Source organism: Engystomops pustulosus, chromosome 6 (assembly GCF_040894005.1).
Source record: "Engystomops pustulosus chromosome 6, aEngPut4.maternal, whole genome shotgun sequence".
In the NCBI taxonomy this organism is placed as follows: Eukaryota; Metazoa; Chordata; class Amphibia; order Anura; family Leptodactylidae; genus Engystomops; species Engystomops pustulosus.
In genome coordinates, this window is record NC_092416.1 from 103,605,133 (window position 1) to 103,617,745 (window position 12,613).

Sequence of the window (12,613 nt, forward strand, 5' to 3'; positions counted from 1 at the left end):
AATACATTATAAATTCCATCTAAATAAACATCTTTCTACAATTACAATAAAACATATTAATCCCTATCCGCCCACCACCCCTACCTCTATTGAGAGGGGAAGGACAAGGCAAACCTATGCGAGCTAGGACTAGGAAAAATTTTTATTTTTTTTTTCCTATAAACTTTTATCAAAGAAATGAAACATAAATTAAAAATTCAAACACCAAACCCTTTTCCATTTTTCTAAAGACTCTATTCTTATTGCAATAATTTTCTCAAAGCTTCTACATTTTTGTAATTCCATCAGGAATTCTTCAACGGACGCGCTCACCGCGCTTCTCCACTTTCTTGCGATAACCAATCTGGCTAGGAGGAGCAGTTTATATATCACCAACCTTTTCCTCCCATTTTCACTACTTAACTCAATAAAACTGAGCAGAACGGCCTGGCATGAATAATTTATTCTCACGTTGAAGGTATCGTCTATATAGTCCAGAATCTTACTCCAGTAATCCATTAGTTTATGACACCCAAAAGCGACATGTAGGAAGTCTGCATTCTCCAAAAGGCACCTCCGGCATCTAGAGTCAGCCCTAAGTTTCATTTTGAATAACCCCTTGGTAGTGTAATATAATTGATGGATAAAATTGAATTGTACCATCCTGTGGTTTCAAGACAGTCCGATACCGCTATAACACAGTTTCCAATCTTCCGCTGATATATCCCCCACTTGCACATGTCATTTATTCCTTGAAGAGTGAACTACCCCATTCACAAATCCTGCATAATATATTTGTACATCTTCGAAATCACCTCATTCCTTATACTTGTGCAAATCAAAAATTCTTTTTTTACATCCGTGCATAAAGTGAATCTATCTTTAATCAACACAGAGTTATATGCATGGTGCAATTGCATGAACCGGAAAAATCCTGAATCCATCCCTGAAAAACGAGACAAAAATACAATATACCCACATAACTGTGTATTATCTAAAATTTGTGAAAAAAACCTAACCCTTTTAACCTTTTTAATCCAATACCCACTATCCGGGATGGATTTGAATTCACAAAGTGAAAATTCTCCCATATTGGGGTGAACCAGAAAATACCCTCAATACCCTTGATTTTTTTTTATGCCCCCCACCATTTATCAAGCAAAACTGCCATATGAATATTCTTATAATTGTTAAATCTCCGCTTTCTAACAAAGAAAAAATAGAATCCCTACTACACGCACTTAACTCCAATAAACTAGAAAATGCATTACAGTACTCCCCATATCAAATCTCTAAACAGACCCTCCAAAATTCCAAACACCCTCCTAGAAAGCCAGACTGGAGATACTGACAACGGATAAAGAAGCTGAGGGAGAAGGATCATTTTAACAATTCCTACGCTATCGGCTCTAGAAAAGGGCATTTTTAACCATCCCACAATATTCCTTCTTATCTTATTAATAATGAGCACATATCTTCCAAGGTCCCCAGATATCCAAATCTCAAGATATTTGAAGGAGTCGTCCCTTTCTAAACACAAAACTGGTAAACCTGCCTCCCGTCCCGCACCATCTATAGGAAGAACATTAATTTTCCCCAGTTGATCTTAAGTCCTGAAAAAAATCCAAAGCCATCAGACAACTTAATAGTCTCCTGGATAGAATTGTCCGACCTCCGAATAGTCAGCAAAATATCATCCAAATACAGGGATATCTTATCCCTCTGCCACCACACCCCCAGCCCCTAATCCGATCAGAATCACGAATCGGAATAGCCAAAGGTTCAACAAATAGGGCAAAGAGGAGGGGGGAGAGGGGACATCCCTGACGGGTCCCTCTACACAGATGAAAAGGTTCGGAGAGCAGACCATTTACGCACATTCTGGCTATTGGGGAGTGATACATTATCTTAACCCACTTAATAAATGATTCTCCAAGCCCAAATCTTCCCATCACCTTCCATAGAAAGTGCCACTCCACCCTGTCAAAAGCTTTAACTGCGTCAAGAGACAGGATGGAGTGGTCGCCCGTGGTCTCTAGCTAAATATCTGAAAACCGTCTGTGCAGATTATACCCAGTGCTCCTAGACGGCATAAACCCATTTTGATTCCGGTGGACAATGCCAGAAATCACCTTCTTTAACCTAAAAGAAAGGATCTTTGCTAGAATTTTTATATCAGTATTCAATAAGGAGATGGGTCTGTAAGAACCCATCTCCACTTCATCTTTATCCTTTTTAAGAATCGATACAATAGCGCCCTCCGTCATTGATCCCCGTATCGCTCCTTCTGTAAAGGCCGCTGCAAGCACCGCCTCTAATATAGGGGACAAAACTTGCTGATATTTTCTTTAAAAAGCGAATGGTAAACCATCCAATCCAGGAGCCGAGTCAATTGGTGAAGACCTAATAGCTTCCAAGATCTCCTCTGCCCCTATAGGTTTGTTCAGAGGAAGACTCTGTTCCTCTGGCAGCCTAGGAATAGGGATCAACTCTAGAAAATCATCCAACTGACTGTCCATGTATCCTATTTCTGATGCATAAAGAGACTCATAGAAGAGCCAAAAGCTCTCCAAAATTGCGCTCTGTTCATGGACAATATTTCCTGAGGGATCTAAAATTGCATGTACCCCTTGAATACAATCCTTGCTCTTAAGAAGGTTGTCCAAAAGTTTAACTGGTTTGTCCCCTTCTACATAGTTTCCATAACCCTTAAAAATGGCTCTATGCTTGGATTTTTCTGCCATAAAAGAGCCATAAGCCAATTGGGCCGCCAGAAACTTATCTCTATCCACTTCCAGAGAAGTAGCTGCCCAAATCTCCTGGCTAAGCTTTAAATCCATTTTTAGTTTTGTCTCCCTCTGTCTTAGCTCCTTTTTCTTCCAATTGATCTCCGGAAAAAAACCTTGTAAATAGGCTTTCAACGAGTCCCATACCAACCCTGGGTCCCCACTCTTCAGATTACAAGTCCAGAATTCCTGTATCAGTCTATTTATCTTTTCTTCGTTATCTAGAATAGAAAGCCAATGGGGGTTCAATCTAAAAAAATTCCTTCTCTCCAGACACTTACCCCTTTGCATCCTTAATTGAAGAGAAATGGGGCCGTGGTCAGAGACCACTATAGACTCAAACTACATTCGATCAATGAGTCCAAGGAACGCATTATTAGCAAAGCATAGATTGATCCTGGACAGAGTTGAGTGAGTCCGGCTGAAACAAGAGAAGGCACGTCTATCCCTATACTTAGTACGCCATACATCCTTTAGCAACCAACTCTCGCAAAAGGTGCTTAGACTAGGGGACCCTTTATACTTTTTTTTCCCCCACCAGAACTATTCAAACTACGCCTATCCAGGTCCACATCCAACACTGCATTAAAGTCGCCCAACACCATGACCGGACTGTCCTCCCTATCCTTAATAAATTCTATTAAAGCATTTAACACCTTTATTGAAAACGGGGGTTGGATATATATAAAGGCACACAGCGCATTTTATATAGTGAACAGAATATAAAAATAAATCTCCCTTTTTTATCCGTCTTGACTGAGAGAATCTTTATATCCACCTTATTGTGAATAAGGACCCACAAGAATGAAAGGCCCAAGATGCCCATTTTCTGTCTAACCACCTAGTAGTTTCAGGAGTAAGATGTGTCTCAATTAAGCAAACTATACCGGGCAAATGTCGGGCAACAATGTCATTTACTATACATCGCTTCCGCCGGTCATTAAGACCCCTGACATTCCACACAAAAACCTGAGTAGCCATCGATTATAATAAGTAGGGAGAAAAAAAAACTCACATAAAGGGGACTCCCCCCTCCCCTTGACCTACTGTAATGTGCAGGTCTCGAAAACTCCTACCTTCCATTCCGCCCCCCCCCTCCGCCGCAGCCACTAAGAAACCAACATATTACAACATTAGTTCAGATTATTCAGAGATACGGGACTTCCCACTTAGAAACCCTTTGTTTCCAACCAGTTAGAGGCCTCGGCAGCACTGTCAAAAAATACTGTGTGATCATTATACACCACTCTCAACCTAGCTGGATACAACAATGAAAATTTCATCCATGCTTCCTTCAAACGGAGTTTCACGTCTTTAAATTTTACTCTTTTCTGCTGTGTTACCAGAGAGAAATCAGGAAAGATAGAGATCTTAACTCCATTATAAGACAGATCTTGTTTAGACCATGAGAATCTAATTATCCTGTCCCGATCTTAAGAGCAAAGAATCTTAGCTAAAATAACCCTGGGAGGTGCTCCAGGCCCGGGGGCTTACCAGGGACCCTGTGAGCCCTCTCAATCATGAATAAGGGGGAGAGCCCCTCGGGGCCAATTATTTCTTTAAGCCAGGATTGCATCCATTCTGCTAAGGAATTTTCTCCAACCTCCTCTGGGAGACCAATTATACGAATGTTGGAGCGCCTAGAGCAGTGGTTCTCAACCTGTGGGTTGGGACCCCAGTGGGGGTCGAACGACCAAAACCGGGGGTCGCCTAACGTCATCGGAGCTGCAATTTTACTGTGTTTTTACTGCGTGTTGCATGGTTTGGGGTCACCACAGCATGAGGAACTGTATTGCGGGGTCACAGCATTAGAAAGGTTGAGAACCACTGGCCTAGAGCGATCTTCTAAATCCGTCAATTTTTCCCTTAGGAGAGTCTGTGTTTTCATCAAACCCCCAACATCCTTTTTAAGACTTTTAGCCTCCCCCTCTAAGGTTTTAACTTGACTCGTCACATTGGAGACTTTTTCCCGGATTTTAATCATTTCTTTCTTCACATGATAGGACCGAGACCTGTTTGTCCAGCCCCTCTACAGCCGTCCCTATCTTCTGGACAGTCGCTAGGATTTCCTCCTTTATTGGATTAGTGGAGTGCTCTATTCCCTCTGAATCAGCCTCCAGGGCAGCTTTTGCAGAATGGTCTCCAGGAGGGAGGGAGGGAGCACTACCACCTTTAGCAGTTTGACGAGTTTTTGTAATGGGGGAGTTCCATATTTTATCTAACTTTCCAACTGGGTCTGTTCTCCCACCACCCCGATCCTTCCCTTCCTTCGGGGACCCTCCACCCCCCCCCCCTGATTTTCTCAATGATGAACCCGAACTCCACCGTCACCCTGTCTCCAACCGTTACTTTTAGATAAATTTGCTAAAATTGAGACAGCTCCTTAATCCACTGAGTTGACTTACACAGTGACAGTTAAATTAAACAGAGAACAACTAAAAAACGAAATACAATCAGAGCAGATGAACCCGGCGACAATATGTTCGAACAGACAAAATATTAATACTAGATCTTTTTTAGCTGAACATTTAGCTCCGCATGGGCACCATTTCGGGGGCCCCGCTCTAACCCAGCAGAGCTAACATAATATTATGACATCTTTCCGAGCAATTCGAACTAATAAGCCAATCTCGTAAGGATACTCCTAGTAAAGAAAAAGATTAACAGGTCAAGCACCAAGCGATGTAATAGCCAAGTCCAGCGGAACAGTTAATGATAGTAAAACAGTCCGGTCGGGGTGCTTCTAATAAATAGACTGTTAGATGACAACACCAAGTAAAATAGCAAGTCCAGCGGTCCTTTTTCCTGTTTTACGAGTATAGTTAGTTAGTAGATGCCGTTAGTAAGCAGAAACAATCAAGCCAGACTTTCATGTAGAAAATATTAATAAATAGCACTGCCGAATTAGTGAAGTTAGTAAGCAGCATCAAAAGGACTACAATTATATGCAGCTAAAAAAGAAGCAAGCAGATATACGGAACCTCCACGCAATAGGCCCTGAAGAGGCAACAGCTCCTGCGACATGGAAGTACCTCACCACCAGCTGCAAGGACGACCCCTGGACCTTCTGCTCTGGACCACGACTCCATGCAAGCGAAGCAACATGGAGAATTTTTTGTACAGACAGTATACATTTTTTTAAATGTATTAAAACGCAATAAAACCTGTAGAAATTTGGTGTCTCCCGTAATTGTAAACACAAATGCCTTTTATCACCAATTTCACTGCAATTGGAATTTTTCCCACGAGTACACAGCATGGAATGAAAAATACTATCATACTGTTACTTAGAAAACAAGCCATAGGGGAACATTTACTAAGAAAGATGGAAACTGCACTAAAAGTGCTCTTTCCATGTATAATGCTGGGAGCAACACATTTATTAAGAAAACATGAATCTGCCGCTTCCCCGCACTTGCCCGACAGAGTTTACTAACTGTTTTGTGGTGCACTTTTAACATAGGGTGAGCAACACAATTTGCATGTTAAATACGGTGCTTGGTGCAACTCAGTGGAACAGTGCGCCAGCACGCCCCTAATTTGTGTCGCATGGAGGCTATTGCAGCTGCGCCACAAAACGGTTGTATGTGACACAATAGTGGCCCAGACGCTTCTTAAATACCTGTGCAAGTCATTTTCCCCTACAAAAACGTGCAAAGTCCAACAGAAGTGTGTGGCAAAGTCCTTAGTAAATGTGCACCATTATACAGCTCTGTACATAGAAAACTAAAAAGTTATAGATTTTTGAAGATGGGGATTTCTCCTGTGTTTTCTGTAGCGCATATAATAGGCATTGTTGTTTTTGTTATAAAAGCGTGTAGGTAGGGTGGTTTCTCCTGGACTTTTTTGAGAATTATGCATTGGGGCCTGTGCCCCAAGAGAGATTTGCCTAATTAAATTGAGGTAAAGATTTATGTTTAAACAATGCAGCCATTAACACAACACAAGTATTAACATTGCATAAACACACTGTTCATTAACACATAGGTTAACACATGTGTTAACACATGCATTAACGGTGGCGTTTTGTAAACTCAAATGTTAACGTTGATTTAATTATGCATTCCATTTTGAAACACGTGAGTTAACCCCTTAAGGACGCAGCCATTTTGTAGCTTAAGGCTCAGCCCGATTTTTTGGATTCTGACTTGCGTCTCTTTATACGGTTATAACTTTTGAACACTGTTACTTATCAAAGCGATTCTGAGATTGTTTTTTCCCCACATGTTGTACTTCATTTTAGTGGTAAATTTTGGCAGATAAGTTTTGCATTTATTTACAAAAAAAAAGAAAATATGATAAATTTTTGGAAAAATTTGCCATTTTCGAAATTCAAAATCATTGTGTTTTCAGGCAGATCGATTTACCACCTAAATAAGTTGCTGAATAACATTTCCCATTTGTCTACTTTACATTTTCATAATTTCTGAAATGTCTGGATAATTTATTTTGATGTCACGCGGCTTGCAAATAGAATATCGCTTTTCCGGATTTTCAGAATTGACTATTTTGGGGATAAATACAGTTTGGAATGAAATTTTACATATTTAGCATCAAAACCCCCTATATAACCAACCCATTTTCAAATCTGCACCCCTCAAGCTATCAGAAACAGCTTTTACGAAGATTGTTAACCCCTTGAGATCTTCATAGTAATTGAATCAAAATGGAGGTGAAATTTAGAATGGTCATATTGTTCCCTTATACGTTCATTTAGCCCTAAAATTTACACATTTCCAAAAGATAAAAAGAGAAAACCCACCATACAATTTGTTCTGCAATTTCTCCTGAGTACAAAGACCCCCCACATGTGGCTGTGACTTGTGTTATGGGGGCACAGGGAGGTGCAGAAGGGAAGGAGGGCGCTGCAGCTGCCAGGATTTTAGTTTCCTCATTGGCCCCTTTTGAAGGCTATAAAATTTTTGCTTTTTCGTTATTGGGGCCATGTGATGCCATTTTTTTTGCGGGACGAGATGCTTTTTCCAATGTTATCATTTTGGGGTTTGTATCACCTATTGTTGAAAATTTAGGAACGTTTTTTGAGGACAGGAGTAGAAAATCATCAATTCTGTACTGGATTTTTTACTTCTTTTTTTTTTGGTGTTCACCGTATAGCCTAATAATCCTGTTATCTTTATTCTATGGGTTGATACGATTACGGGGATACCAGACATGAATATATTTTCTTACGTTTTACTAAATTTGTCAAACATAACCCTAATGTGGGGAAAAATCTATCATTTATGTATTGCCGTCTTCCAAGTGGCATAACTTTGTTACTTTTTTGGCTACGGAGCTGGTTGATGGCTTGTTTTTTGTGGGACATGTTGTACTTTGCACCAGTATCATGTCGCAGTACATATGGTTTTTTGATCACATTTTATAGCATTTTTTGTGGGATTGAAAAGGTAAAAATCATAATTTTTGGAGGGTTTATAACAGTTTTTTTTTACGGCGTTTATCGTGCGGGTTCAATAATGATTTACTTTTATTCTACGGGTTGTTACGGACGCGGTGATACTATATATGTGGGGTTTGTGTTATGATTTAGACTTTTTTTTGAGTTATATGTCTCTTTATATGTTTTGGGGGTTTGGGGCATTTTTAGTGATTTATGACTTTATTTTTTTATTGAATAACTTTTTTTTTTACTTTTTCACTTTTATACCATGGGACATGAAGAAGCAATCATCTGATTGCTTCTTCATGATAATATTCTGCAATACTCATGTATTGCAGAGTATTATCAGTGTCAGCCTATACACTTGCATAGGCTGGCACTGTGCCAGTAAGATGACGTCACAGACGCCATCTTACTGGCAATTCTTGCAGGTAACTCTGGGGTCCAGATCGGACCCCAGAGTTACTATAGCAACGATCGGCGGACCCCGAAAACGGTTCGGGGGGGCCGATCGTGGGGGAAAGATCCCCCAGATACATGTTAGATGCCGCGGTCGCGCAGACCGCGGCATTTAACGGGTTAAGCACCCGCGATCGGAGACAACTCCGATCGCGGGTGTTACACTGGGGTGCCGGCTATCAGTCACAGCCGGCACCCCGTCTTTCCCGATGCCGGTTCGGCTCAGATCTTGAGCTGAACCGGCATCAGCTCAGCGTCCGATATATCGGACGCTGAGCGCTAAGTCACTGCGCTCAGCGTCCGATATATCGGACGCTGAGCGTTAAGAGGTTAAACACTAAATGTGAATGCACCTTTCCATTTTACACATTTCCAAAAGATAAAAAGAGAAAACCCACCATACAATTTGTTCTGCAATTTCTCCTGAGTACAAAGACCCCCCACATGTGGCTGTGACTTGTGTTATGGGGGCACAGGGAGGTGCAGAAGGGAAGGAGGGCGCTGCAGCTGCCAGGATTTTAGTTTCCTCATTGGCCCCTTTTGAAGGCTATAAAATTTTTGCTTTTTCGTTATTGGGGCCATGTGATGCCATTTTTTTTGCGGGACGAGATGCTTTTTCCAATGTTACCATTTTGGGGTTTGTATCACCTATTGTTGAAAATTTAGGAACGTTTTTTGAGGACAGGAGTAGAAAAGCATCAATTCTGTACTGGATTTTTTACTTCTTTTTTTTTTGGTGTTCACCGTCAGCCTATACACTTGCATAGGCTGGCACTGTGCCAGTAAGATGACGTCACAGACGCCATCTTACTGGCAATTCTTGCAGGTAACTCTGGGGTCCAGATCGGACCCCAGAGTTACTATAGCAACGATCGGCGGACCCCGAAAACGGTTCGGGGGGGCCGATCGTGGGGGAAAGATCCCCCAGATACATGTTAGATGCCGCGGTCGCGCAGACCGCGGCATTTAACGGGTTAAGCACCCGCGATCGGAGACAACTCTGATCGCGGGTGTTACACTGGGGTGCCGGCTATCAGTCACAGCCGGCACCCCGTCTTTCCCGATGCCGGTTCGGCTCAGATCTTGAGCTGAACCGGCATCAGCTCAGCGTCCGATATATCGGACGCTGAGCGCTAAGTCACTGCGCTCAGCGTCCGATATATCGGACGCTGAGCGTTAAGAGGTTAAACACTAAATGTGAATGCACCTTGAACTCAGCAGTCACTCTGACTTAATGTTTACTTTTATTTTTTCTAATCTTTTATTTTTTCTACCACATTTTTTTTGCTGTCACACTCTGGGACTACAACAAGCGCATATCTAATCTCTTATTCAAACTAATGCACTGCCATACTAATGTTTGGCAGTGTATAAGAAGCGTCAGCCTATGCTAATGCTTATTCTGAAACTAGCACTATTCAATCCAGGCAGTCAAAATTGGCAGCTCTCCGGTGATGGGGGGACAATTATGTTGGGGGGAAAGGCTGCAAAGCACTATAAACACAGTGGTCATATTCACACATGGAATATTGTTTATAATTTTGGGCACCAGTGTATTAAAAGGACATATTAGAACTGGAACGGGTGCAGAGGAGAGCAACCAAGATTATTATGGGAAAAAGGGGCACTAGAGTACAATGACAGATTACAAATTTGAGAAATATAGCTGAGTGGAGACTTCATTACAATGTTCACATACCTGAACGGGCAGAACAAGGATCTCTATACCTAGGCCTGTGACTAGGACAAGGGGGCATCCTCTACGCCTAGAGGAGAGGCGATTCTACCATCAACATAGACAAAGGTTCTTTACTGACTTATATTTATATATATATATATATATATATATATATATATATATATATATATAATATATATTTATATTTGCTTAATTCTTAAAAGTTGGACTTGATGAACTTGAGTCTTTTTCCAGCCTTATCTACTATACCGTTGGACGGCTTCAACTAAAGGGTTAAACAGCTGGTATCATGACTATATGAATTTTTTGTGTGCAAAGGCCTGTGTGCAAGTTTGTGTGCAGAGGCCTATTACATCATGGTGTAATATGTACAATCACACCATGCTGTTCCCCTATGTCAGTGATGGCAAACCTTTTAGAGACCGGGTGCCAAAACTACATCCAAGACTCACTTATTTATATCAAAGCGCCAACATAGAAATTCAATTTGTGATTTATACTCCTTGCTCTGTCACAGCTTTCATTCATGTCAGCACCCTGAGGACACCAATAAAGCAGAAAATAGAAGAAATTTGGGTGATCAATGTAGCTTTCATCCAAGGTCCCATAAACAGGAACAGTTGTCAGGGCCGGAGCAGGAGCTACAATGATGATCCAGATCTGCCCCCCTCCCCTTCCACTCCACTGTGGACTGTAGGAAGATACCTGGAGTCCTCTCTGGTGATGGCCTGGGTGCCCACAGAAAGGGCTCCGAGTGCCACCTCTGGCACCCGTGCAATAGGTTCGTCACTACCGCCCTATGTCATGGTGAAGCAAGGGTTAATATTTTGTGGGTGTGTTTTACTTTAAATGCCACCAATGAGGTCATAAAAGACCCCTGTGTGCATTTTTCACAGATTTCCTTTGTAACTGGGGCTTCTATTAGAACCCTAGTTACAGAGGGGAAATTACTGGGTACAATGCAGCACCTGAGTATACACAGATGGTTTAGTATTGGGCGGCCGTATAATAGTATTATTAGACTGGGAAAACCCTAAAACTTTGGGGTAACCACTCCAGTAATGTGAAGCTTCTGCTTTTTTATTGTTTATGGCTGGTTATAGAAAATGGGGGGACTCCACGTTTTTTTAATGAACAAAGCTTCTTTTTCTATAAGCAGTCAGATACAATAAAGCAGCAGCCTGACATTACTAGGGTGGAAAAGCTCATTGGTTTGGAGATTCTTCAGCCCAATAATAACAGCCTGTGGCTTCCCCAGTTCAATTCTATCTATAGATCATCAGGTAGTGGATTGTTCCTGGTGGTGGTGGGTAGCAGGTTAATCACAAGAGGACTGGCCTTAGTAATAGGCACCAATTTAGGCTGCTGCAGCTCAACACATAAATAGATCCAGCACTGCTCTCTTCTAGTAATGTGCTGGGGGTAATAATTACTTTAATAATTTTCTGTGGAATCGAATGGGAAAAAATTTATTTTGCAAGGTTTTAGTTTATGGTGTTTCAATCTGGTATTCATTCTTTCCTGTGGGTTAGGAAAAAGTGATTCCAAATTATTGCTTTGCATTACTGCTAGGCTGTTTGTGGTCTCTGCAGGATGAACTGCAGTTTTTATTGGCTCAATTTTAGTATATGTATAACATTTTGATGACTTTTTAGGAGTCATCGCTTACTTAGGAGTTGTACGGTGAAAAAAAATATAGGGATTTTTTTCAGTGTGTTTTGATAAATGTTATATATATATATGTTATATATTTTTAGAATGCAAAGACCACTTTTACCAACAATTACATACCAGAAAAGGTTTATCATATTAACAAAATATGTTTTTGTTTATTTTAGGTATTGCTGGGGATCATAAGAATCATTTCACTCCTGATCAAGAAGTGGAATTTGAAAAGATTTACAAGGATTGTATGAAGGATTTCAACATTTCCTTTGACTAAAACTGAAACGAATAATCACTTTCAGTGAAAGGGGATATCCAGAATATTAAAATTGATGGGCAATCAGTTAATTAAAGGGAACCTACCACCACAAATCTACCTATAAAGGTAGTTTGGGTGGTAGGTGGATCAATGGGACATGAGGATAGCCCTTTTAAGGGCTAATCCTCACGTCCCCACACTTTTTTGTTAACTTTTATTAGACATATATTCAAATTTACTTATGCGGCTACTGGGGCGTGGAGTAGCCGCATCTGAGGTTACACGAGGCGGCTACTCCACGTCCCGGTAGCCTCTTTTCCCCTCCTACTCACCCATCTTCGGCGCGCAGCTCCGCGTAGCTGCGC

At 41.2% G+C, this 12,613-nt stretch overlaps 1 protein-coding gene across 3 annotated transcripts in view; it reads left to right on the plus strand.

Annotated features, from left to right (window-relative positions):
* Window positions 1-12,381, plus strand: part of LOC140065819 (3-beta-hydroxysteroid sulfotransferase-like) — a 132,860-nt gene extending 120,479 nt beyond the window's left edge. For 2 of the 3 annotated variants that reach the window (XM_072113377.1, XM_072113379.1), the window contains exon 7: window positions 12,163-12,381. In XM_072113377.1, coding sequence (XP_071969478.1) covers window positions 12,163-12,266 — 104 coding nt within the window. In that variant the 3' untranslated portion in view covers window positions 12,267-12,381. The remainder of the gene's footprint in view (window positions 1-12,162) is intronic. The other variant, XM_072113378.1, reaches the window with a different exon arrangement.
* Window positions 12,382-12,613: the final 232 nt, after the last annotated feature.